At 37.0% G+C, this 23,771-nt stretch overlaps 1 protein-coding gene across 2 annotated transcripts; it reads left to right on the forward strand.

Annotated features, from left to right (window-relative positions):
* The first annotated feature begins 3,538 nt into the window (after positions 1-3,538).
* On the forward strand, positions 3,539-23,257 carry RNF141 (ring finger protein 141). 2 transcript variants are annotated; one of them, XM_036426139.2, is made up of 6 exons: positions 3,539-3,656; positions 6,036-6,229; positions 9,033-9,141; positions 12,113-12,294; positions 17,385-17,492; positions 22,903-23,257. In XM_036426139.2, exons 2-6 carry the CDS (start codon positions 6,087-6,089, stop codon positions 23,051-23,053), a joined length of 693 nt encoding a protein of 230 aa, XP_036282032.1. In that variant the 5' UTR covers positions 3,539-3,656; positions 6,036-6,086; the 3' UTR covers positions 23,054-23,257. The 2 variants fall into 2 exon arrangements, with proteins under 2 accessions (XP_036282032.1, XP_036282031.2); XM_036426138.2 differs by lacking the exon at positions 3,539-3,656 and having other exon boundaries at positions 9,033-9,078.
* The last annotated feature ends 514 nt before the right edge of the window (positions 23,258-23,771 follow it).

A 23,771-nucleotide genomic window follows, 5' to 3' on the forward strand; every position in this document is an offset into this window, starting at 1 on the left:
CAACACTGAAGCCACTATGATATGGAAATGGTGGAATTCAGGTGTCATTACTATGACACATTCATTCCTATGGGAGATATTCTATGGAAGTATGGAAGTACAGGACTGGAACACCAATGGAAGATAAGAATTGGCAATGCTGATTTGGGAATCATCTGAATACAGGTGATAACTGAAGTTCTGAGTACATGAGCTCTCCAAATGTGTAAATAAAAGCAGAGGACGGAGGACAGATCTTGAGTAGAAGCAGTCAGAAAGGAGAATTCTGGAAGTTGATGTCACTTAACCTTCACTATAAATGACAGCTGTTCCCTCATATTCTACACAAATAGAACAAAACACAATAACGTACTGAGGAAAAGTACCAGACTAGTAGCCAGGAAATCAGGATCCTGACCCAGTTTAGTTAACTTGCTCTGTTGTCTTTAGGTGAACTACGTCCCATCTTTGGATCTCAGCTTCATCTATAAAAGAATGTTGGACTAGATGATTTATTAGACAGTTCTTTCAACTTTATGATTTTTACATCAGGAAGTTAAAAATGTTTACAATCCATAACCACTAACAGCCTCCTCATGTATTCCCACAGTCCTGTCACAGATGTTTAGTGACCTTACAAAAAGCAGGAGGCATTGGACATACTTTCCTAGAAAAATATTTCAAACGTCTCTCAGATTTTCCTGGTCTTCATTACAGAACTATGTTTACTACAATTTTATTGAAGCCTCTGCACTTTCATTGGAAAATACCTATGTAAACTGAATACACATTACAAATTGCAAAATTCATTATAAAAGAATCCTTCTTACAAAACAATTAACTTAGAGGTTCCTTCTTTTACAACTCTTACTATTTATATTTATGGTACCCTACAAACTTTTCCCTACATTTTTCAATACATAAAAAAATAAAGGTTTCCTTACCTTGCTACAAAATAATTTCGTAAGAAGAATTCCAGAGAGAATTTTTAATCTCTTCTACTATGGTTTTTTAAGATAATCCTTATTACTGTCCTACTGCTTTACATTCTAATTAATTCATTATGCTTGTGCAAATGTAAGAAAAAAGTTGTATACCATAAATGGAAGGAATTACCTAGAGATATCAATAATTATATTAACTAAAACAGTCTTACAGTCTCTTCTACAGTTCATTCCTCATTACTCACTTCATGATAGGGGTGTCGAACTCAATCAGAGAAGGGGCCAAAATCTAAAATCCAGCCTAAATCGCGGGCCGAATGGTTTACTGAACAGTCATAAACTGTCATTGTGATGGAAACGCAGCGGAGTGCAGTGATGACAGCGCAGTGCAGGCCACATTGCAAGGCCTGGCGGGACGGATTTGGCCCGCAGGCCTTGTGTTTGACACATGTGCTTCATGAGGTATAAAAAGGAGTAATGGCCCCACTTTACAAAATTGAAGGAAATCTGTACAGTAATTTTCCTGAATCCAAGGTTAGGTTGAAATAGAAATCCTTTCTCTCATTCTAGTATGACTGTTCACGTACAGTCTTTGTGGGCAAATACCTATAAGTGCAATGAATGGCTGGATCATATAGTGGGTATATGTTTAGCTTTTTAAAAAATGGCTTTTTAAAACAGCTAAAGTAGTTGTTTTCCAAAGTAGTTGTATCATTTTACATTCCCAACATGCTGTCAGTCAGTAGTCGAATATCCTTAATGCTGCCCTGGAGGCAGGAGAGGCTCCTGCCACCACTGCTGCACTGACCAGCCATAAGCCTGGCTCCTGGCTGAGCGACCCTCCCCCTGTGGGAGCACACTGCCCACCAGGGGGCAGCTCCTGTGTTCAGCATCTGCCCCCTGGTGATCAGTGCATGTCATAGCTACTGGTTGTTCTGCCATTCAATTGATTTGCATATTAGCCTTTTATCATATAGGATACTGCAGTGAGCATGGGGTTGCTTCAAATATTTCTTTGAAGTTTAACTGCTTTCACACATGATGGAGCTTCATTTTTGCAGCATTTAAAAAAATATATATTTTTTTATTGATTTTTTTACAAAGAGGAAGAGAGAGGGATAGTTAGAAACATTGATGAGAGAGAATCATCGATCAGCTGCCTCTTGCACACCGACTACTGGGGATGTGCCCACAACCCAGGTACATGCCCTTGACCAGAATCAAACCTGGGACCTTGCAGTCCACAGGCCAACACTCTATCCACTGAGCCAAACCGGTTTCGGCCGTTTTTGCAGCATTTAAATGTTCATCAAGTGTTCAAAAATTGAACAACTATTGCATGCCAGGTTCTGTGCTGGCCATTAGGAAGAGGATCCTCAGTATGCTCTAAAGGAGTATAGCTGGTTTGGCTAAGTGGATATAGCGTCAACCTTTGGACTGCAGGGTCCCAGATTTGATTTCTGTCAAGGGCAAATGCCCGAGTTGCAGGCTCAGTCCCCAGTGTGGGGCCTGTAGGAGGCAGCCGATCAATGATTCTATCTCATTATTGATGTTTTTCTCTCTCTTTCTCTCTGAAATCAATAAAAATATATTTTAAAAAATACACAGACATGGACCTGACCCTGCTAAAGTTTTATCATCTTACTGAGGTATTTTAGTACAAGAGTTAAAAGCATAGGCTCAGGGTTCTATAAGCTTGGATTCGAATCTGGCTCTGCTCCTGACCTGTCGGCAGACCTTGGAAAACTTCATTAACTTTCCTAAGCCTATTTCTTCATCTGTAAAATGAGATATTAATAGATACCTCATAAGATTGCTATGAGAATTAAATGAATTAATACCTTTAGTCCTTATAACAGGGCTTGGCACATAGTAAATGATCAATAAATGTGAGCTATTTATTATTAGAGGGCAGGATTAGTTCTTCACAGGGTAAATCCACAAATGATTGGGAAGGAAACATTAACAAGCATGAGAAGTAGTTTAATTTAGCGACTAAGCACAGAGGCGCTAGTGTCAGCAAACCTAGGTTAAAACCTTGTTCTGCTGTGTACTGGCCCAGTGCTTGGAGGTGTTTAGCATCGTTTTTTTGGCACACAGGATACTTAATGGACCACAATTACTGACTATGTATGTTCTGAAAAGCCGTAACATCGCCAACCCCTGTTCATCACAATAATAACAGCTGCTATTTATTACTGTCCAAATGTTCCCTTTTATGTTTCTTAATCTAGTGAGGCAAGCATCATCAACCCCACTTCGTGATAAGGATCCAGATCATCTGTGTGTAACTGTGACCAGCGGGAGGTTGGAGGCCTAGTAAGTGGTGGCTTGGAATCCAACCCCTGACCAAACCAGGGTTCCAAGTGGCCTCTGTCACCAGGGGGCCCTCCGCCTCTCGCAGATGGCGCCGGGAGAGGCAGCAATCGGCCAGGCCGTTGCCATGGCCGCCCCATGGAGCCCCTACCTCGAGGAGCCTGCCCGGCGAGGCCTTCGCCACCACCTTCCCTCTCAGGTCGCCCGGAGCAGCAGAGCACGTGAGCCAAGGCCAAGCCCCGAGGAAGGATGGGCGCCGTCTCCTGGCAACGGGCGTTACGTCACTGAAATGCGACGGTCGCGCGCCGAGCGGCCGCCGCAGCCCGACGCCGCCGCCGCCGCCGCCGCCGCCTCCGGGCCTGAGTGACGGGCCGGGGCGGCACCTGTGCCCCCGGAAGCGTGATGCCTTGAACTTGGGTGAGCTCCGCAGCGCCGTCCTTTCGTCGTCGTCTCCCGTCCGCCTGCTCCGCGAACCTGGGGCTGAGACTGGAACCCCGGCCAGGCCTCGACTGCCGAGCCGGGCTCCAGGGGGAGCCGCCCTTCCAGGTCCGGCGGAGGGCGCGGAGCCGGCCTGGGAGGCCCTGCGGCGATGCACCGGCTTCATCCCCTCCGTTTCCGATGGCCTGGTGTGGGGAAGTGGTTTGTCCCGTTTTGGGGAGAGGATCTGGGGGAACTGGAGAGAGAGCTTTTCCTTCTCGAGCCCGGAGCCGCTTTTGAATATTGCCGCCTGCGCAGTCTGTCGGTAGCGGACGTGGCTGTTGGTTAAAAGCTCCAAGTTCAAGTGCGCTTGAGGAGGGGCCGAGGCGGCGGGGGCGGCCGGTGTGTTTGGTAAACACACCGATAATGTGGAAAACCACGTGTGCGCCGCCGCCCCGGACATCCCAGATTAAAATCCCTCTGCCTTGTGACCCTAACTCACACGGCCAAGCCGATCCACTTAGCGTAGCTGGCCTTCCATTTCCAAATTAGTTTAGGCTGCTGCTCTTCCCAAAGGTCTGACCTGGTTGAACCAACTACCTTGAGACCCGGCTAAGACGAAACGTTTCCTTGCTAATAATAATTGTTTTTTGTATGTTTGCTGCAAAATGTGGACCTACTGTTATTATTCAAATCCATCCCCAGCGCCTTTATTTTAATTGCAGTGTACGCCCATATGCTGACCCTGCATAAAGTTATTCTTTTCCACTCCCCTCCATCCGTTCTTCCTGCTATGAAGAGAGCTCCCCCCCATTCAGAATTTCATCTGGGGCATCTCGGACCAAGACCCTAAATTAGTTCCTGCTATATTGAAGTCACCTCTCTAAGAAATGATTCTCTCTGAACTCAAAAATGGTGTGGATTTTTTTTTTTTCTTTGATGCTGCCTGGCTGCCATTTCTAGATAATTTCCTACTTAGTATAATTATAGATTTCCAAAAATACGTTCTTTGTCATTTCTTGTAACTGAACTTTGTATTTGATGTGTGTATCCCCATCTTTCTTAGTTCACTTACAAACACCTAGCACACTTATCCTTACCCTTCTGCCAAAAAAGTAGGGAAGATCCAGAGAGGATTCTTACAAGTCTAGTATATTTTTCCAAATACACTATGTAATGTACTTAGTAAACATATTGATGCTCTCAGAAATCAGTATTCTTAATCTCCAAGTACTCTCTCCTTTTGTAGTTTTTCTTTCTATAAAAAATTTTCTTCAGAACAGGCATTTCAGACTCTATAGTGACTCTAATTTGTTTCACTGCATATCTGTTGTAACTGCTTTAATTTCTTATCTTGCAGAACAGCTTGCAGATACAGAGGTTGAGTAAGGAATGAGTAATAAAAGTGTATCCTTAGGGACCTAGTTTTTAGTGCTTAGTTTTTATCACTGATTTTTTTTTTATAATATTACTGACCTCATGATGAAAATAATTATTTCAATTACGTATAGGTATTTTCTAAATACTATAGTATTTGTGGATTAGTAATTTTGTTGCACTTTCAGGATTTTCAACTTTTCTTTAACCCTTTTATGAATGGATATGGTTTAAATTTTACCGGATGTTTTTGGGTTGGGCTGGGTTTGGGCTTGGGGGTTGGTTTGTTGGTTTTGCCAATTGCCCATGATGTGATTTTATATCTTTATAAAGGATATTTGAACTACAACAATTCAATTGTTAGAAAAAGAAGTGATCAAGTGTATATTACCCCCCACTAAAGAATGTGGCATTTTTGGAATCCTTGATATTCTTGTATTTCAGAATAACAGTTGTTCTTTATTTTTAAAATCTTCCAAATGTTTTTTTGAAAGCCCATTATTCTGCTATCGAGGACTAAATTATAGGTGGCACAGTAGTATGAGAGCTGCTAGTTCTTTGAGAAATCTTGACCAGAGATTTATCTTTTGTTGAATTCTATGCCAGGTGGTTTGCAAATTATGTTCCCATGCAATACTAGTGTTCCATGATCCAGAATAGGGGTGGGTAACCTTTTTTCTGCCAGGGGCCATTTGGATACTTATAACATCATCAAGGGTCATACAAAATTATCAACTTAAAAATTAGCCTGCTATATTTGGTCAAACATTTAATTAACTCACCCCTAATGCCTTGGCAGGACCAAACCAAATGATTTTGGGGGCCTTATACAGTCCTGGGGCCGGACGTTCCCCACCCCTGAGCTAGAAGGAAGGCTAATAGCAAAATGATATTAGTTCCTGAACTCAAATGTATTCCTAGTTTTTCTTTTATTTTCTTGAAGGGGTGGATATATTGCTGTTTTTATATTACATGTTGTAACTTTTATATATATATTTACAGAAACTATGTGAAACAACACTCTTTCTGGATTTCAGAAGACATCATTTCATCATGGGACAACAGATTTCAGATCAGACACAGTTGGTTCTTAACAAGTTACCAGAAAAAGTAGCAAAACATGTCACATTGGTTCGAGAAAGCGGCTCCTTAACTTACGAAGAATTTCTTGGGAGAGTAGCTGAACTTAATGATGTGTAAGGCTTGCTCTTTTTCATTTTATTTTCCTGCTTATGTATGGCCCACATGTCATGACTGCCTATGAGAGGTAATCAGAAGTATTGATGACTTAATGTTTTCAGTAGCAGTTAGCAAATATTTATTGAATACATATTATAAGACTTTCTATGTGGCTATTTTAAAATATGTAATAAAACAAAAGAGATTGAAGGAACATAAAATTAAATTTTAAACACAGACATATAAATTGTTCTTGTTTGAAAGCACTAAAGAGGTACATAACGAGAATATGCCAATTAGTCACTCTAGAGAAAGTTTCCCAGGATAGCACTCAGGTTTCTGTATATCAGCCAGTTCATCTGGTTAATAAATAAATCTTCTGTGTTTGTTCACAGAGCTATTGTTTTACCAGAGAAATACACATATAGTAATAATTCATTTATCATCACAGGAGAATAAGATATTTCAGTTATTAATACTTTCTAATCAGCTAACATCTTCAAATCTCTAACTCTTGAATAGATTAATGTTTTAAATGGAATATACATTTTTCTACCTTAATGAGCATTTTAATAGAATTTAGTATTTTGTTTGTGAATTTATTCTTTATTTTATCAATTTTTATATCAATCTATTATAGCAGTTATTAAAATACACAGGGCTCTTTGTCCCTAAATGGCCCCAGATTATTATGCTTTTAAAATATTACTTTTTCTTTGTGTACTTTCTCCCCTAGTGACAGATGAGCATACACAGGGCTCTTTGTCCCGAAATGGCCCCAGATTGTTATGCTTTTAAAATGTTGCTTTTTCTTTCTGTGTTTTCTCCACTAGTGACAGATGAGCAGATGTCACTTCCTTCTAGTAAGTCTTTTTGTGGCAGCACCCATAAATATATATATATATATATATATATATATATATCTTCTGTATCTCTTGGCATATAATTATGAAATTGCCTTTTAAATAAGATCTTAGAAGTTCTCTCTTAAGTCTATTCAATTTAGCTAACATTCAGTGAACCCATAGTTGTGTATAAGGCACTGTGCTAAGGGTTGGACATTTTAACTGAAGCCTAAAATGATTGCCCAAGGATTAATGGCAGATTCAGCTCTCCCTACGTCTGAAGTTTTTTTCATTAACCCACCTTAACTATCTCACTCTAACCTCTCTTTAAACCCTGAAAAAACCAATCAAAATCACCAGGCAGTCTGGACCCACTTAGTCTAAATATAAACTATTTACAGTCCTATTCATAGCTTAGGGCAGGGTACATGAACCTGCTCCCTAGCTTTGTGATGGCTGAATTGGTTGATAAGAAACATACTGGGCTATGTGGAACACATTTAGATAAAGAAAAGGAAATACAGTCTTTTTATGGACATGACTAGAGTCTACTGTTATTAGCCAGTCATGAAGAATAAAGAATGTCTTAGAAGTTAAAGTTGTTTTAGAAGATCATTTCTTTTAAGAGCACTGGATTTTATTTTGTTCTTAAAGTCCTGTGCATTTATATGGGTGGATCCTGTGTTGTTATATATGTAAATACATAGAAGAAGAGCTAGGAGGCTGCATACTGGGTCTCTGGGGAGTCAGTGGAAACAGGGAGGGGGGCATCAAGGGAGATTTTACATTTTACTGTGTGCTTGTGTATTGTCTGATCTTTCATAATAAAAATGTAGCCATCAGTTTTTAAAACTTTAGCATCCCTTGGTCTCGGAACTTATGTAAACCTAGTCTATTATAACAAAATTTTGCCTTTTCGTCTAAAGATGCTGAATAAAATGTGTCCTGTGAAAGCATTCGTAAGCTAAGTTTACTGTGTAATACAGAGGTGATGGTAAAGAGTGTCTTCTTCTCGTTTATTTAGCACAGAAATTTTCTGACTGGATTTGGTTCATAAAACCAATTTTCATGGTCGGAGTTGGGCATTCGTAAGTGCAGTGCTATCTGAGAAATAAAGCTAAACCTATACAGATGAAGCGTGGCTTGATAGCTAGAAAACAACTGGGAACTGGCATAGTTGAATTACATTCCCTGACAGATTTTGTTACCTCAGGCTAGTTGCTTTATTTCAGTGGCCTCAATTTATTTAGCTGTAAGTCACTTAGTTCTGGGTGTGATATCCCCATTGAGGCCCAGACAGAAATGTGACTAATGATAGAAGGGAACAGTAATACTTAAGTATGTCTTTGAACTGATTTAAATTAGCATTGATGGCAATAGTATTCTCTAAAAGTCATATTTTTATGTTAGAATCCTGTGGCTCTCTAGATGAAAATTGCTCTGCCCTGGGAAGCTATTTTAAAGTGTCTGAAAAGCATTTGCTTGATCCAGTCCACATTACCTAAAAACTTTTTCCCCAAAGTGATGTGTTAGTATTGTTGCTTAAATAAGTGCTCAACCAAAAGCAAGATTTTTTTCTTCTTCACATTTTATGTACATTGAGGCAGTAATCAAATTTGGATAATTGCAACCAGCTTGGTTTTTCTTTTCAATATCTGTTTCCTTGGATATGTTTTTCATGGATGACTTTGTTAAAAATTTAAAGACCATTAAGATATTAGATATGACAAACAGATTTATAAATATCACTCCACTATGCTGTTGACTTTAAAACCCTTGGAAATTAAGTTGTATGTTTAATTAAAACTTTATCCCTGTGTTTTAAGAATCTAATTATTATAAGCATTATTGTTATTTGACTTCGTGTTTTTTCTTCAAAATTTTTCTCTGATTTAAAGTATTTCTTGAATCTAGTTTTATGATTCAATTATTTTATATGACTTTTCATAAAATAAATGTGTTTGTCTCTCTTCAGAACCGCTAAAGTGGCTTCTGGCCAGGATAAACATCTTCTCTTTGAGGTACAACCAGGGTCTGATGCCTCTGCCTTTTGGAAAGTGGTTGTACGGGTGGTCTGTACCAAGGTGAGAATGATGGAGACTTCTAATGCAGAACTTGAATTATTTTGGTGGTTAGAACCACATTTAATTGTGTAATATAATATGATTAAAATAAATGTTAATAATTTGATTATAATTAACTATTAAAAACATAGTTTTGGTACTGCTATTACCTTCCAGGTTAACGGAATCTCACTGGTTGTATAATTACTATATAGCAGAGATTTTTATAATCAAGAAAAGTGATAGTAAACCCTCTACCTCTCTTTTTATATTTAGCTAGTTAGGTAATCTTAAGGCGACACCTGCATAACTCTAAGATGACTCTTTAAAAATTAGTTATCTTAGGAGATCATTTCTTTTAAGAACACTGGGTTTTATTTACTTAATAACTTTTAAATCCATTAGAAAGGTTTGTGTGTGTGTGTGTGTGTTTGTTTGTTTTAGTAATTTTTAATTATAGAATGAATTTTTTACCATTAATACACTGTCTTAGTTCATCTTTAAATTTTAGATAATTGAGTATATCAACTGTGTTGAAAAATATAATAACTGCTGTCATAGAGTATTAGGAAGCCTCAGCCACCAATGGGTAGATTTGAATAGATGGTTTTTAACCTTTGTGAGGCCACAGAACTTTTGGCGAAAATGAAGGAACAAATTTTATTAGGCCTTCTCATATCCCAGCTCCTACTCTACAACAAACAAATGTGAAATCATCCATGTGCATATAAACAGTAAATTGGGCATTCATGAATGCCCTGAAGTCCATTCCTGACCAACCCATAAAGAACTCGTGGGTAAGGAGATGTTTTCCTTTTGTGTCACAATCAGCAAAGACTATACATTCTGTACCCACCTCACCCCCTAATCTTATTTTTCCCAATTCCTCCCTCCCTCATTCTATTCCAACCACCCCCGGCTCCTTGCTGGACTCCTTATGCTCCTGGCCAGGTACACTTCTGCCTAACAGGCTTTGCACTTCCTATTCTCTCAGCCTGGAAGGATCTTTCCCCCAAATGTTGATATGATTCATTCTTGCACCCCTTTCAGTTCTGAAATATCACCTTCTCTGTGAGGCCAACCCTTTAGCATTTCATCTTCTCCAGAACACTCATTTTTATCTAATCTGAATTTTATTGTCTTTCTCCTACCTATAGTATAAATTCCATGAGGTCAGGGGTTTTGCTTTTTATACACACTATCTCACCAGTGCCTAGTGCAGTGCACATATTACCTATAATAGTAATGTGTACTTAATAAATATTTGTTGTGCCCTGACCAGTGTGGTTTAGTGGTTAGAGCATAGAACATCCGCTCACACACTGAAGAGTCGTGGGTTCAGTTCTCATTCAAGGGCAAGTACCTGGATTGCAGGTTCAGTCTCTGGCCCTGGTCAGGGCACATGCAGGAAGCAGTCAATTGATGTGTCTCTCTCACATCTATGTTTCTCTGTCTCCCTCCCTCCCTTTCACTCTAAAAAAATATATATCAAAGGAAAAAAAAATATCTTCAGGTGAGGACTGAAAAAAAAAAAAATGTGTTGCAGTTTGATAAACTTTGCTGTTAAATACTATGTCTATGTGAATTATTCCCTGATTTCTTCTAAATTACACAGTTTTCAAAGGAAATTTGGCCCAGTTTCTTTAGCTCTGAAAATCTGTTTTATAATTTATAAATTCTTATCACTTTTATTTGTATTTGTTCTCAACTGCACATATTGTCTGTTATTACAAAGAATATTACGTATTTGCATTTCCATTAAGATCTTACCATCCCAAAATTTAATTAAATTTTTTAAAATTAGCAGTGGTTCTGCTATTTTTACACATGGAATCTGATTCATACTTGATTCTCAGTTTTTCTCATTGTCTTCTCGAGTAGTAAACAATAGATATTAGTTGCAACTATTATTATTTTCATTCCAGATATGGAAATGTTGCTATAATAATGTTTTTTAATATGTAACCTCACACTTCATTTTCTCATATCCCCAGTTCCATCAACACCTACTTCATTCACAATTTTAATGCCCTCTCTCTATATTTCTCCCTGCATTCTTCATTTCTTTCTAAGTATTTTGATTTTGTTCTATTTATTTTGATATGTACTTAATAGGTTTCATTGCTTCTGTCCCCACAGTCTTCCTTATCATCTCCTGTGCTGAAAGGATGTCTTTTGCATCTCTTATGTAATGTCGATTCATTCGTGTTCTTTGCCCTCAATCCTACTGGCTTTGCTCGTTTCAAAGGTGAAGATATGCCCCAATCCATGAGTCATCACACCTGAAAGCAATATTATCCCTCCTTACCTGTTCCCTCACACCTGTCCCAAATATATCCTCACATTATAATGTAAGTTAGAGCAAGACTGAGTACAAGCTGTAGACACTGGTTCATTTCATTTAAAATGAGTTTTTATTATACCTCAAAATGGCTTCTGAGAAAAACTCAACCACTTTTTGTTAGGATTTACTTCAATATAATTTTCTCACTTTAGTTTGGGAGTTTGGATATAAAGTAGAACTTAAGATATTCAAGAAAACAATCTGTTGTTTCAATTATAGTAGAATGGCATATGGTTGTTGAATTTAAATAAATGCATTTAATTAAGATATCATTTAAGAAATTAAAATGAAGAGAATTGTCGATACTGATCTCTAAAATTCATTTTTTAAGTCTGGGAAAGTTGCCTGACCTCACAAATCTAAATAAGATAATGCCTAATCAACCCTACAGAGTTATTTTGAACATCAAATTAGATAAATTTGTGTAGCTCCTGTGAACCCCACAAATGTAGGAGAATTCTTGTTCTTTTGTTGGAAACCTGGCAAACTTCTCTTTCCTAGGATGTTTGACTTAGTTTTTGTTCGCCTTTTTTGGGGAAAAATTGACCAGAGAAATTATCAATGTTTTGTTTTGTTTGTTTGTTTGTTTTTGGGGGAGTCATATGTGTGTATTATTATTGTTTTTTTCCATTTTCTTTGTATTTTTAGATTAACAAAAGCCGAGGCATTGTAGAAGCATCACGGATCATGAATTTGTACCAGTTTATTCAGCTTTATAAAGATATCACAAGTCAAGCAGCAGAAGTGTTGGCACAGACCTCCACCTCTGAAGAGCCTGATGAAAACTCGTCATCTGTAACATCTTGTCAGGCTAGTCTTTGGATGGGAAGGTACACAATATATAAGAACCATGTTTCTCTTATTTTCCAATATGCAAGTTACTGAAATCTTATTAATATTTTTGCTGGTGCTCTTTGTGACATCTTAAATCACATTACTTTTTGTCTCAATTGATATTATATCTCAGATCAGCTTTTGGGTCATAATATACTTAAGGACATTGTTAGAGGCCCAATTGAAGAAAAGTTGAAGTGGCTTACGCCAGGTAATATTTCTGTCACCTTCATTTCCATAATCCACTCTCTACATGCTTGCATTTAATGACAAAAGAATTATTATAGTTAATACTCCTCTTATAATAGATATTTAGGTTCTTACATCAAAGCCCTTCAGGAAATTAGGTCCAAGAATGGCAGAACCATTCCAGTTTTTTAATTGGAGCATTAAAATTGTAAATATTGGCTCCAGGATTTGGCAGTGCATTCAGGAATGAACAAGTAGTTGGTATACATATTGCATGTGCCAGAAGGAAATGAAGTCAGCCAGAGTTTTATATGATGGTCCTTGTTTACTCAGGCCTAATACATTATTGTTCTATCTAAACTTTCTTTTCCTTCTCTATAATGTTTTTGGCATGTGAAAACTCCCACCTGTTGCCATTTGACAACTATGATCATAATTTAAATTTGTAAACACCTCATTGGAAAGTCTTCCCTGGGTCCAGACATGTTGACATCCTGTTATTGTTATACAGAGAAGACAGCAGAAACCTGTACTGACAGTTCCTTTTACCTTAAAGTTAAAAAATATGATTAACAAGAATTTCTCTTCTATTTCTCTAGTTGCATTTTCTGGTCTATTCTTAACCAGCTGGTCTCCAAATACTATGTTATAGTAAAATTGTATATTCCATTTATTATTTTCTGTTTAAATTTAATAGGATTGTTTGGTTTTCTAGGTTTGGCTGTACAAGTGTTACTGAAATTCCAAATGAGTTTTATAGCATTACTAGAGGCCCAGTGCATGAATTTATGCACCAGTGGGGTCCCGCAGGCCAGGCCAAAACCAGCTGTCTATAACATCTCTCAAGGGGTCCCAGATTGTAAGAAAGGACAGGCCAGGCCGAGGGATCCCACCGGTGCCCAATTGGGGCCAAGGAGGGATGTGGGAGATTGGCCAGTTGGGAGTTGACTATGGGAGGACTCCAGGTTGTATCAGTCTTATCTGGCTCTGCCTGACCCCAGCAGCGAGTTAACCTACTGGTTGGAGCCTCTGCTCCCTGGTGGTCAGTGCATGTCATAGCAACTGGTCGACCAATTGACTGTCTGCCTCCTGGTGGTCAGTGCACGTCATAGTGATCAGTTGAACGGCCTTAGCCTATCATTAGCATATTATGCTTTAATTGGTTGAACTGACAAGTGGACACTTAGCATATTAGGCTTTTATTATATAGAATAGGTAGCGTTAAGGCTTATCTTTCCTGTATTTTGTAAAATCTTTCAAAGACAACTATCTGATTTTTTGCCTTTTCTCGCTCCTTCTTCAAAATGATGATTATTTATACATAGTATTTTAAAAGCCAAGAATAGTATTTGCTATATTTAAGCTCTATGGTAATCAATGAAATGAAAATAATACTTTCTCCTTATTGCAATCATCTTTTTTTTTATTTTTATTTTATTTTATTGATTTTTTTACAGAGAGGAAGGGAGAGAGATAGAGAGCTAGAAACGTCGATGAGAGAGAAACATCGACCAGCTGCCTCCTGCACACCCCCTACTGGGGATGTGCCCGCAACCAATGTACATGCTCTTGACCGGAATCGAACCCGTGACCTTTCAGTCCACAGACCGACGCTCTACCACTGAGCCAAACCGGTTTCGGCTATTGCAATCATCTTAATGAAGGAGATAGGATATTATTTCTTTTCATGTGCCCTCCAGACTAGAAAATTTAATGCCAGATCAGTAGGTTAAGGCTGCTTTTTGCTTCTGTGTGATTTTTGGTTTTCAGTTACACCCTGATACACTAGTTCATAGAAAACCAGACTTTCTAAGTTGAAGGGAATCTTAAGAGGTATTTATTTGCTTCAGCTTTACATCTCATGCATATTTCTATTAGTGGTTTACAATTATTGAGTACTTTAGGGTAGTAGGCATTGTGATGAGCGCTTTACATGTATAGACTCATTAAATCCTCACAACAACCCTATAGGAATACAATTATTGGCCTATCTCAGATGAAGAAACTGAGTTTAGACAAATAAATGACATAGATAGACATTGGCCAAGCTGAGGTTCACATTCAGGCCTGTCTGGCAATACAGCTGTGCTTCCAATCTGCATTGTTATTCTCTGGTGCATAAAGATCCTGTACTACAGTGCTCCCTAACTTTTGACATTCAGTGGTTTTGAGGAGGAGCTTAAGATTCTACAATAGCAAGCTGGCAGGTAATATCACTGCTGCAGATCTAGGGATAACACTTTGAATAGTAAGATTCTGCTGATGACATTTAGCCAAGTGAAAGTGCAACTTGAACACCTGCAGTTAAATGGGGTTCATAGCCTCAGAAAAGCAAGTCTTTTCATATACAGATGGTTCTAATTACTATGAATTCTTCCTATAATATAGCTCCTTTGAAACTATAATATCTGTTTCATAGGACTCTTGAGAGAGTTAAGTGAGTTAATATATGTAAAATGCTTAGAATAGTACCTGGCCCATAATAATATGTAAGAATTAACTAGCATTAATTAGCACTAAATTATTACTGTAGCCTACTTATTTCAGAAGCAGTGCCTTTTGGAATCCTACCAAAAAAAAGTCTGTTCTCTTCTCCAGCCTTTCACATATTTGAAAACAGTAATAATCTTCATTGCGCCTCTGTTCTCCTGGACGAGCATCCCCAGTTCCTTCTGATTTGTTTATAGGAGTCTCTTCTGTGTCTTGGAGGCTTTCCTGGATAATCCTTTGTCTCTCAATGTGCCTTTCAGGGTAGACAGCATAGAACTGAATGCTCTTTAAGTGATCTAACAAGTTAAATAGAGCAAAGCTCTTCTTCTTCTGGTCACTTCACTGCTTGGGAGGTAGCAAAAAATCAGGTGAACATTATACAGGCTCCATTGGCTGCTTTTGTGTCTCCTGTTCTTTCTTTTACCCCTATCCAGAATGCTGTTCTTCATAGCCCTCAGTTCCTCACTTTTAAATTCTAACCTGTCACTCTGTGGATTCAATTATATTCTTTGCTATTGATACCCACGTCTACATCCTTAGATGTAAATTGTAAGCTACTCAAAAGCAGAGACTCTTAAGTCATCTGGGTCTGGCACTATATATAGCACCTAAAAAGCACCTAAACATTGAAATGAACATATGTAGAAAAAAATAAAATACATTAGATCCACCACCATCTAGATTTTTATTCCATTTCCCCATTTCAATTCAGTGGCCACCCTATTTTGCCCAATACTAAAGCATAACATTTCATCTATTACCACATCCTGATGATTTGTTTTTTATAATGATCCTTAGACCAGGCCCTAATTATCTTCCAAGTGAATTGCTGAAATAATCTAATTGGGTTTCCTCCCTCTATACTGTCCCTCATACTGCACTCCCAATTCATTTTCCTAAAGTATTATTTCAGTGGTGTTACTTTCCTCTTGATAAAACTCTGATTTGTAGTTTGCCAGTCAGAACAAGTTTAAACTTTTCATTTTGATATTCAGGGATCAGATTCTCCTTGCTATCCTGGTATTTAAGCAACCTGTTCTCTCAGTTTTCTTCCCAGAGCATCACACCAGGCTCCTTGTTGCATGCATGTATGCGTACACAGGTTTTTTTCTACCTTCGCAGCTTTGTTTATTCACCTTGCATGTTTTCTGACAAAACCCTATCATTTCTTTATCTAATCTTTCCAATAAGTTTAAAATACACTCATTTCCTCCTTTACTTTGATCTTACTACATGTAATGCACACTTGATATTTGCTTATATTATGTTTTACGTTCAAATTGATGAATTTTAATGTAACATCTCAATATTATATTCATACACTGGTATAAGCACAGCAGAGGATTAAAAACATGTTACTAGTAGCTTCTTCTTTTAAACTTATAGTCTAGTGGCTATACATTAAAACATTCAATCTTTAAAAAAAGTAATACATGCCTGATGAACAAAACCTAATAATAATAGACAGCAAAAAGGATAAAAACATATTAAAAACACTTCAAGAAACATTTATTGAGAACCTAAAATAAACTCCCTTTATTCAAAAAAATTTAAGTTTATAGATAGCCAGTAAACAGCCAGTTGAAATACAACATGTAAGTACTTTAATTAAGGCACACTTTGATTTTGGGAACAGGCAGGTGATATTTTGAGCTGAGTTACTGATGTTGGAATTTACCAAACTCACAAAAGTATTCCAAGAAAGGAAAATACCATATTTATAGGCACTTGGCCCATTCAGGGCACTCTAAATGGTGTCTGGAGTAGAGGATTCAACATCTCTTTCCTTCCCAAGATGAGAGTGCTCATTGAGGACCAAGACTGTGCTTTCTATATCTTTTGTATTTACTGTAGCACCCGATACTTAAGACTAAGCTATTTTTTCATTTATATGCTCATTATCAGCATCAGCAAAGGAAGACCCTAATGGCAAGATCCATATTTTAGAGTGCTTTTGTATCCTATATAGTGAATAAATCATGTATTGGTTGAATTCACTTATATAAATTTAATATGATTTAAATGGGTTAAGCTATTTGCAGAAAGACCTGAATATTTCCAGTTTTTTTTGCCCATATTTTCCTTTTAATCACTGCAGAATTTATCTTTTATTCAGTCTTTCTTTATAAAATATGCACCTCTTAGTACTTCTCTAATATAATGCCTTCCATAAAAAGTATGTTGAGTTAGTGTGATATTGCATGAGTCATTTGCTTTATACTGAAGGCACATAGATATTTGATACTGCTTTTTCAGGTGATGGAAACAGTTTAAACCAATAGTCATCAACCTTTTGGACCTCATGGTCCACCAGTGATGGTGTGCAGACCACCGGTTGGCAACCACTGGTTTAAACTATAATGACAGCAGAGAACATCATTGCTCTAACTTTGCTTTCACATTGCAGGGTGAAGCAGCTGACTGATGAGGAGGAGTGTTGTATCTGCATGGATGGTCGAGCTGACCTCATCCTGCCTTGTGCTCACAACTTTTGTCAGAAGTGCATTGATAAATGGTAAGTTATCTGGTGTCTTCATGGAATAGGCAAAGGTCAAATGGGAATATGTATATGAATAAACTTCAAAAAATATATAAAAATATTGTAGTTAAGTATAAGATTTTGTTCTTTAGCACTTCGGACTTTATGACACGTCTCCTAATGGTTAAAATATTTTTATACCTAAAGTTTATAAAATGTGGGGGTGTATTTTAGTTTGGGCAGTTTACTTTTCCTTGTAAGGAGATTTGTGCTTGACTTGAGCCAGAATCATATACTTCTCTTTTTCTTATTTCTGCATTGTTCCTTTATGTGTGATTAGAAGAAATAATAATTGGACCTGGAGGGAACTTGAGAGATCAGCTGGTCAAGCTCATTAGTATTTTATAAATAAGAATCTCATTTAGGAGAATTTATATTTGATATAAAATTAATTATACTTCAGGTACAGTTTGATGTTGTGACATGTGTACACATGCACATCTTTCATACAGATAATGTATGTGAAAACCCCAAAAAGTTCCTTTGTGTCCCATTCTAAAATCTTCTTCCCACCCCTTCCTTCCAGTGCCCAGACAACCACTACTCGGCTCTCAGTCACTATAAAATAATTTGGATTTTCTGAAATTTTTATAACTGAAATCATATATAACCTATTTTTGTCTGCCTCCTTTCATTCAATATAATTATTTTGAGATTTACCTATGTTGTAGTATGTGTCAGTAGTTCCTTTTTATTGCTGAGTAGTATTCATTGTATGGATACCAGAGTTTATTTATCCATTTACTTGTTGATGGACATTGGGTTGTTTCCAATTTTTGGCTATTACAAATAAAGCTTTTTTTTTTTGCTTTTTTAAAATAAATGAAAATGCAATCTCCAAATTTAGAAGCTAAAAGCACTACTTCCCCCCTTCCCCCAAAACCTGCCTATCTATCCAAAAGTATGAAATCTAGATCTCTTCAATTATCATCTGAAAGACATTTACCTTTATCATTATATAAGTAAAAAATAAAACAATATTACAAAACCACTTTCACTTATAAGAAGGACAAGGTTTTAGCACATACAGTCTTGGCAAGCTTGTGGAGAAACGCATTTTTATATATTATTGTTCAGTATATAAATTAGGTACAACTGCTTTGGAGGACATTTTGGCAATATCTGTTAAATTAATATTTTTTAACCTTTAAAAGCTACTTTATTGAAGCATAATACGCACACAATAAAATTGCCCATTTTACATATATATTTACATTTTAACAAATTTTTACAACCACGTAACTACATGATAATCAAAAGATATAAAACTTCATTCCAAAACCGGTTTGGCTCAGTGGATAGAGTGTCAGCCTGTGGACTGAAAGGTCCCAAGTTCGATTCCGGTCAAGGCAGCTGGCACATCCCCAGTAAAGGGTATGCAAGAGGCAGCTGATCGATGAGTCTCTAACTCTCTATTCCTCTCTCTTCCTCTCTGTAAAAAATCAATAAATATATTTTAAAAATGATATAAAACTTCCCTTTCCCAAAAAAGTTTAGTGTCTGTGACAAAGTCAATAATAGGAATCAGAGATTTTTGCTTATATTATGTTGATATGGAAGTCACAGATACTTTCTTATCTCTCTTCACTACTTTAAAATCATGTCAATTTTCAGACTCACTAGCTTCACAAATAAAGCTTTCTATATATTTGTGGGCAAGACATTTTATGAACATATATTTGTGTGTGTTTTTTCCTTGTATAAAAACCAAGAGTGGAATGGCTAGATCATGTGGTAGGTATGTTTAAATTTTTAAGAAACTGCCAACTGTTTTTCTAAGTGGTTGTACCTTTTTACACTTTCACCAGCAGTCTATGAGAGCTGCAATTGCTCCACAACCTTGTCAATACTTAGTTTGATCAGTCCTTTTCATTTTAGCCCTTCTGTAGTTGTATAGTGTTTTCTCATTGTGATTTTAATTTACATTTCTGTATCGACAATTTTGAGCATCTTTCATGTGCTTATTTACCATCCATATATCTTCTCTGGTGAAGTGTCCACGGACCACTGGGTGGCAACTGCTATACTAGAGGTCTGTGCACGAATGTCAGGTCCCTAGGCCTGGCCAGCCATCAGGGCCGATTAGAGCTTTCCAGCTGCCAGCTGTGGCCTTCCTTCATTTCACACCACCCCCTGGTGGTCAGCACATGTCATAGCAAGTGATCAACTCCCAGTTGAACTCCCGAGGGGACAAATTACATATTAGGCTTTTATATACATAGATAGATATCCTTTATCAAATATATGATTTGAAAAAATTTTCTCCCATTTTGTGATTTCCCTTTTCATTTTCTTAAGAATATTTTTCAAAGAGTATAAGTTTTTAATTTTGACAAGGTCCAATATATCAGTTTGTGATTTATGGATAGTGATTTTAATGTCGTATTTAAGAAATCTTTGTCTATCTTCTGAAAATTTTATAGTTTTTAGGTTTACATTTGGGACTATGACCCATTTTGAGTTATTTTTTTTAATATGGTTTGAGGTTTCTATCAAAATTCTCTTTTTACGTATGGCTCCAGTTGCTCCATCACATTTTGTTGAAAAGACTGTCCTCACTATATTGCCTCTGCATCTTTGTTGAAAAGCAATTGTTCAAATACATGTGAGTATATTTCTAGGTTCTATTCTGGTCCACTGATCTATTCACCTATTTCACACCATTATTGTAATACCTTGATTATTATCTAGCTTCTATTAAGTCTTAAAATCAGGAAGTGTTAGTTCTCAAACTTCCTTCCTTTTTAAGATTATTTTGACTATGCTAAGTCTTTTGAATTTCAATGTGAGTTTTAGAATCAACTGTCAATTTCTACAAAAGAAGTTGTAAGGATTTTGATTGGGATTGCGTTATAGTCAATTCAGAGACCTGACTTAATAATATCCAATCCACAAAAAACAAAACAGTTTATTTCTCCATTTACTTAGTCTTGTTTAATTTTTCTTATCGATTTTTGTAGTCTTCATTGTTGCATATCTTTGACAGATTTATCCCTAAGTACTTTTGTTTCTTATACCATTCCAAATGATATTTTTAAGTTTCAGTTTATAATTGTTCATTAGTACAGTATTTAGAAATACAATTGATTTTTGTATATCAGTTGCGTATTCTGCAACCTTTCATGTTTTTTTGTAGGTTTATAGGATTTTCTTGAATGTCTATTTAAACATCATTTTAAAAATATTTTTTCTGGATAGAGAATTCTAGACTGATAGTATTTTTTTTCAGTACTTAAATGATATTGCTTTATTCTCATTTTTCTTGCATTGTCGCCTATGAGAAATCTCTATCATCCTTTTTTCCTATGTGAGTATTGTACTTTCCCCCCTCTGGTTGTTTTTAAGATTGTTTTTCATTATCACTGGTTTTGAGCACTTTGATTATAATGTGCCTTAGATTAGTCTTCTTCCCATTCCTTGTGCTTTAGGTTCATTGGGTTTTTTAGATTTGTAGGTTTGTGGTATCATCAATTTTGGAAATGTTTCAGCCATTATTTCTCAAATATTTTTTTCTGTTCTTTCCACTCTCCTTCTGGGACTGCAGCTACACATATGTTAGACCATTTGAAGTTGTCCTACAGATCACTGATGCTCTTTTTTTTCTTCTTCTAATTTTAGTCATTTTTTCTGATTGAATAATTAATACTGCAATGCCTTTTCAAATTACTAATCTTTTTTTCCTACAGTGTCTAGCTTGCCATTAATTTGCATCCAGTATATTTATTACTTCAGATATTGTAGTTTTCATTTCTAAAAGTTTTTTAATATCTTCTATGTCTCTACTTAATGTGTATGGTCCTTCTTCTAGTTCTTTTTAAAATATATGGAATATGATTATCATAACCTTTCCTTTTCTTCTCTGCTAATTCTAACATCTGTGTCAATTCCTAATTGGTTTTGACTGATTTTTCTCTTCATTTTGGGTTGCATTTTTCTGCTTCTTTTTTTGCCTGGTAGTTCTTGATTGGGTGCCAGACATTGTGATTTTTACCTTTTTGGGTGCTGGATATTTTTATATTCCTATAAATATTCTTGAGCTTTGTTCTGGGATATAGTTACTTGGAAACAATTTAATCCTTTTGGATCTTGCTTTGATAATTTGTTAGGCAGGACTAGAGCAGTGTTTAGCTTAGAACACATTATGTCCCACTAATGAGGCAAGACCTTTCAGAGTACTCCATGCTCTGTGAATTATGAGGTTTTCCAGTCTGGCTGGTGGGAACAGGCAATATCCCAGGCCCTTTGTGAGCTTTGAGTACTGGCCTCTCAAATACTTCTGGGTGATTCTTCAGCCTGGAGTAGTTTCCTCACATGCATACACTCTGCTGAAGATACTCTGGGGGACCCTCTGTAGATTCGGGAATTCTCCCTTTGTGCAACTTTCTCCACACCAGTTCTCTGCTCTGTAACTCGGAGCTGCCTTAACCTCCTGAGACTCTCAGCTCTGTTCCTTCAACTAGGGGAGGAGCCTGCCAAGTTCCATCTGGGTTCCCAGCTTACTCTGTGGCCTAGAAACTCTCAAGGCAGTAAGCTGGGGCAGTTGTAGGGCTCACCTTCTCTGCTTCCCACCTCTCAGGAATTACTGTCCTGTGTTGTCTGGTCCCTATTGCCAGAAGCAGAAGTTGACTGTTTTAAAGTTGTGACTTGTGCGCACAGAAGAGCACACATAATTATCTTTGTAAAGTATCTCTCTCTGAGGAACCAGAAAGGAATCTGAATAATATATGCCAGCTCTAGCTTTCACATTTAGTTTTGAAACAGATCTCTTAGTTTTGTACAACGGCCAAAGAGCAATTGATATAATTTAATTACTTTAGTCTCAGATTTCACTGAGAGATGAAGAGAAAAGCATTCTCCTTGCATGACATGTTTCTTGCTCAAATACGGTAGTTTTGAAATTTCCAAATTAATGTTTGACAAGACAAAAAACAACCCTTTGAAAAACATAATCTTATTTAAGTGATCATATATAAGCTCTTTTTCCGTCAGGAAAATTATTCTGCATGTAGAGTTATCTTTTATTTTAAATCTTGAATTCTTCCATTTTGTTGTTTGTAGTGGCAAAAGAAAGGGAAAACCCTAAATGTCCTTCTGTGGGAGACTAATTAAATAAAAGGTGGCCTTTTCATACAATGCATGCTTAAAAGAATAGACAGCTCTAAGGTGCACTGATACATAATGGCCTACAGGACATACTGACAAACTGGTGGTGGTTGCCCCTGGGGATAAGAATTAAAGATTGGGTTGGAGGGAGAGATTTATTTTTCACTGTATACTTTTATGCTTTTTACTTTTTAAAAAAACATGTATATGTATTACTTTTCAAACAAACCTGTTTTTAAAAAAGAAGAAAAAGAACTATTCTTTTAATTGACTTCTCTAACAGGAGTGATCGACACAGGAATTGCCCTATTTGTCGCCTGCAGATGACTGGAGCAAATGAATCCTGGGTGGTGTCAGAGGCGCCCACTGAAGATGATATGGCTAACTATATTCTTAACATGGCTGATGAGGCAGGCCAGCCCCACAGACCGTGACCTTGAGTGAAGTGTTTTGTTGCTATTGTGAGCTACAAACACTTGGTCATGGGGAAAGAATGCAGGGATGTTGTGGCGCAGTCAGCGAGAACTCACTTTTCTCCACCCTCTTATTTTCGCTTTCCTGATAATTTGTTCCATTTCTTTTGATAAACGTTTTATGTCTTCCATTTATGGTAAATTAAAATTTGCTACTGTTCTAGACCATTATTTTCCTATTATTTATCTGTTCTAATATAACTTATTAGAACTAATTGCTCTTGAATCCTTTGCTGCAGTAATAGCAACATTTCCAGAGGCTTCTGAAACACTACTATTTTTCAGGGTAGGAGCATTCTGGAATAAACCATAACCCTGGCCAAAGTGGTTCAGTGGTTAGAGTGTCCCATGCACCAAGGGGTCTCAGGTTTGATTCCCAGTCAGGGCACATACCCAGGTTGTGGGTTTGATCCTCAGTCAGGGCAAATATGGGAGGCAACTGGTCGATGTTTCTCACATCGATGTTTATCTCCCTCTTCCTTTCTCTCTCTCTCTCTCTTGAATCAATGAAAAATGTATCCTCGCATGAGGATTAAATAAATAAAATAAAATAAACCATAAATGTTAAAAAGTTGTAGCCATCTGAGAGAAAATTTTATAAGACTGAAAATGTAGAATACGTCAAAGTGCATGTTACTACTTAAATTAGTTTTTCTGCTGGAATCTAAGGAGTATGTAT

The sequence above is a fragment of the Pipistrellus kuhlii genome, unplaced genomic scaffold, assembly GCF_014108245.1.
Source record: "Pipistrellus kuhlii isolate mPipKuh1 unplaced genomic scaffold, mPipKuh1.p scaffold_m20_p_9, whole genome shotgun sequence".
In the NCBI taxonomy this organism is placed as follows: domain Eukaryota; kingdom Metazoa; phylum Chordata; class Mammalia; order Chiroptera; family Vespertilionidae; genus Pipistrellus; species Pipistrellus kuhlii.

What these genes read in the sequence shown, in the direction of transcription:
- RNF141 (XM_036426139.2), top strand. Translation starts at nt 6,087, where the DNA reads ATGGGACAACAGATTTCAGATCAGACACAGTTGGTTCTTAACAAGTTA. An exon ending in GTAGCTGAACTTAATGATGT is followed by an intron (nt 6,230 to 9,032) that starts GTAAGGCTTGCT and finishes GTCTCTCTTCAG; the next exon opens with AACCGCTAAAGTGGCTTCTG. An exon ending in GCTAGTCTTTGGATGGGAAG is followed by an intron (nt 12,295 to 17,384) that starts GTACACAATATA and finishes TTCACATTGCAG; the next exon opens with GGTGAAGCAGCTGACTGATG.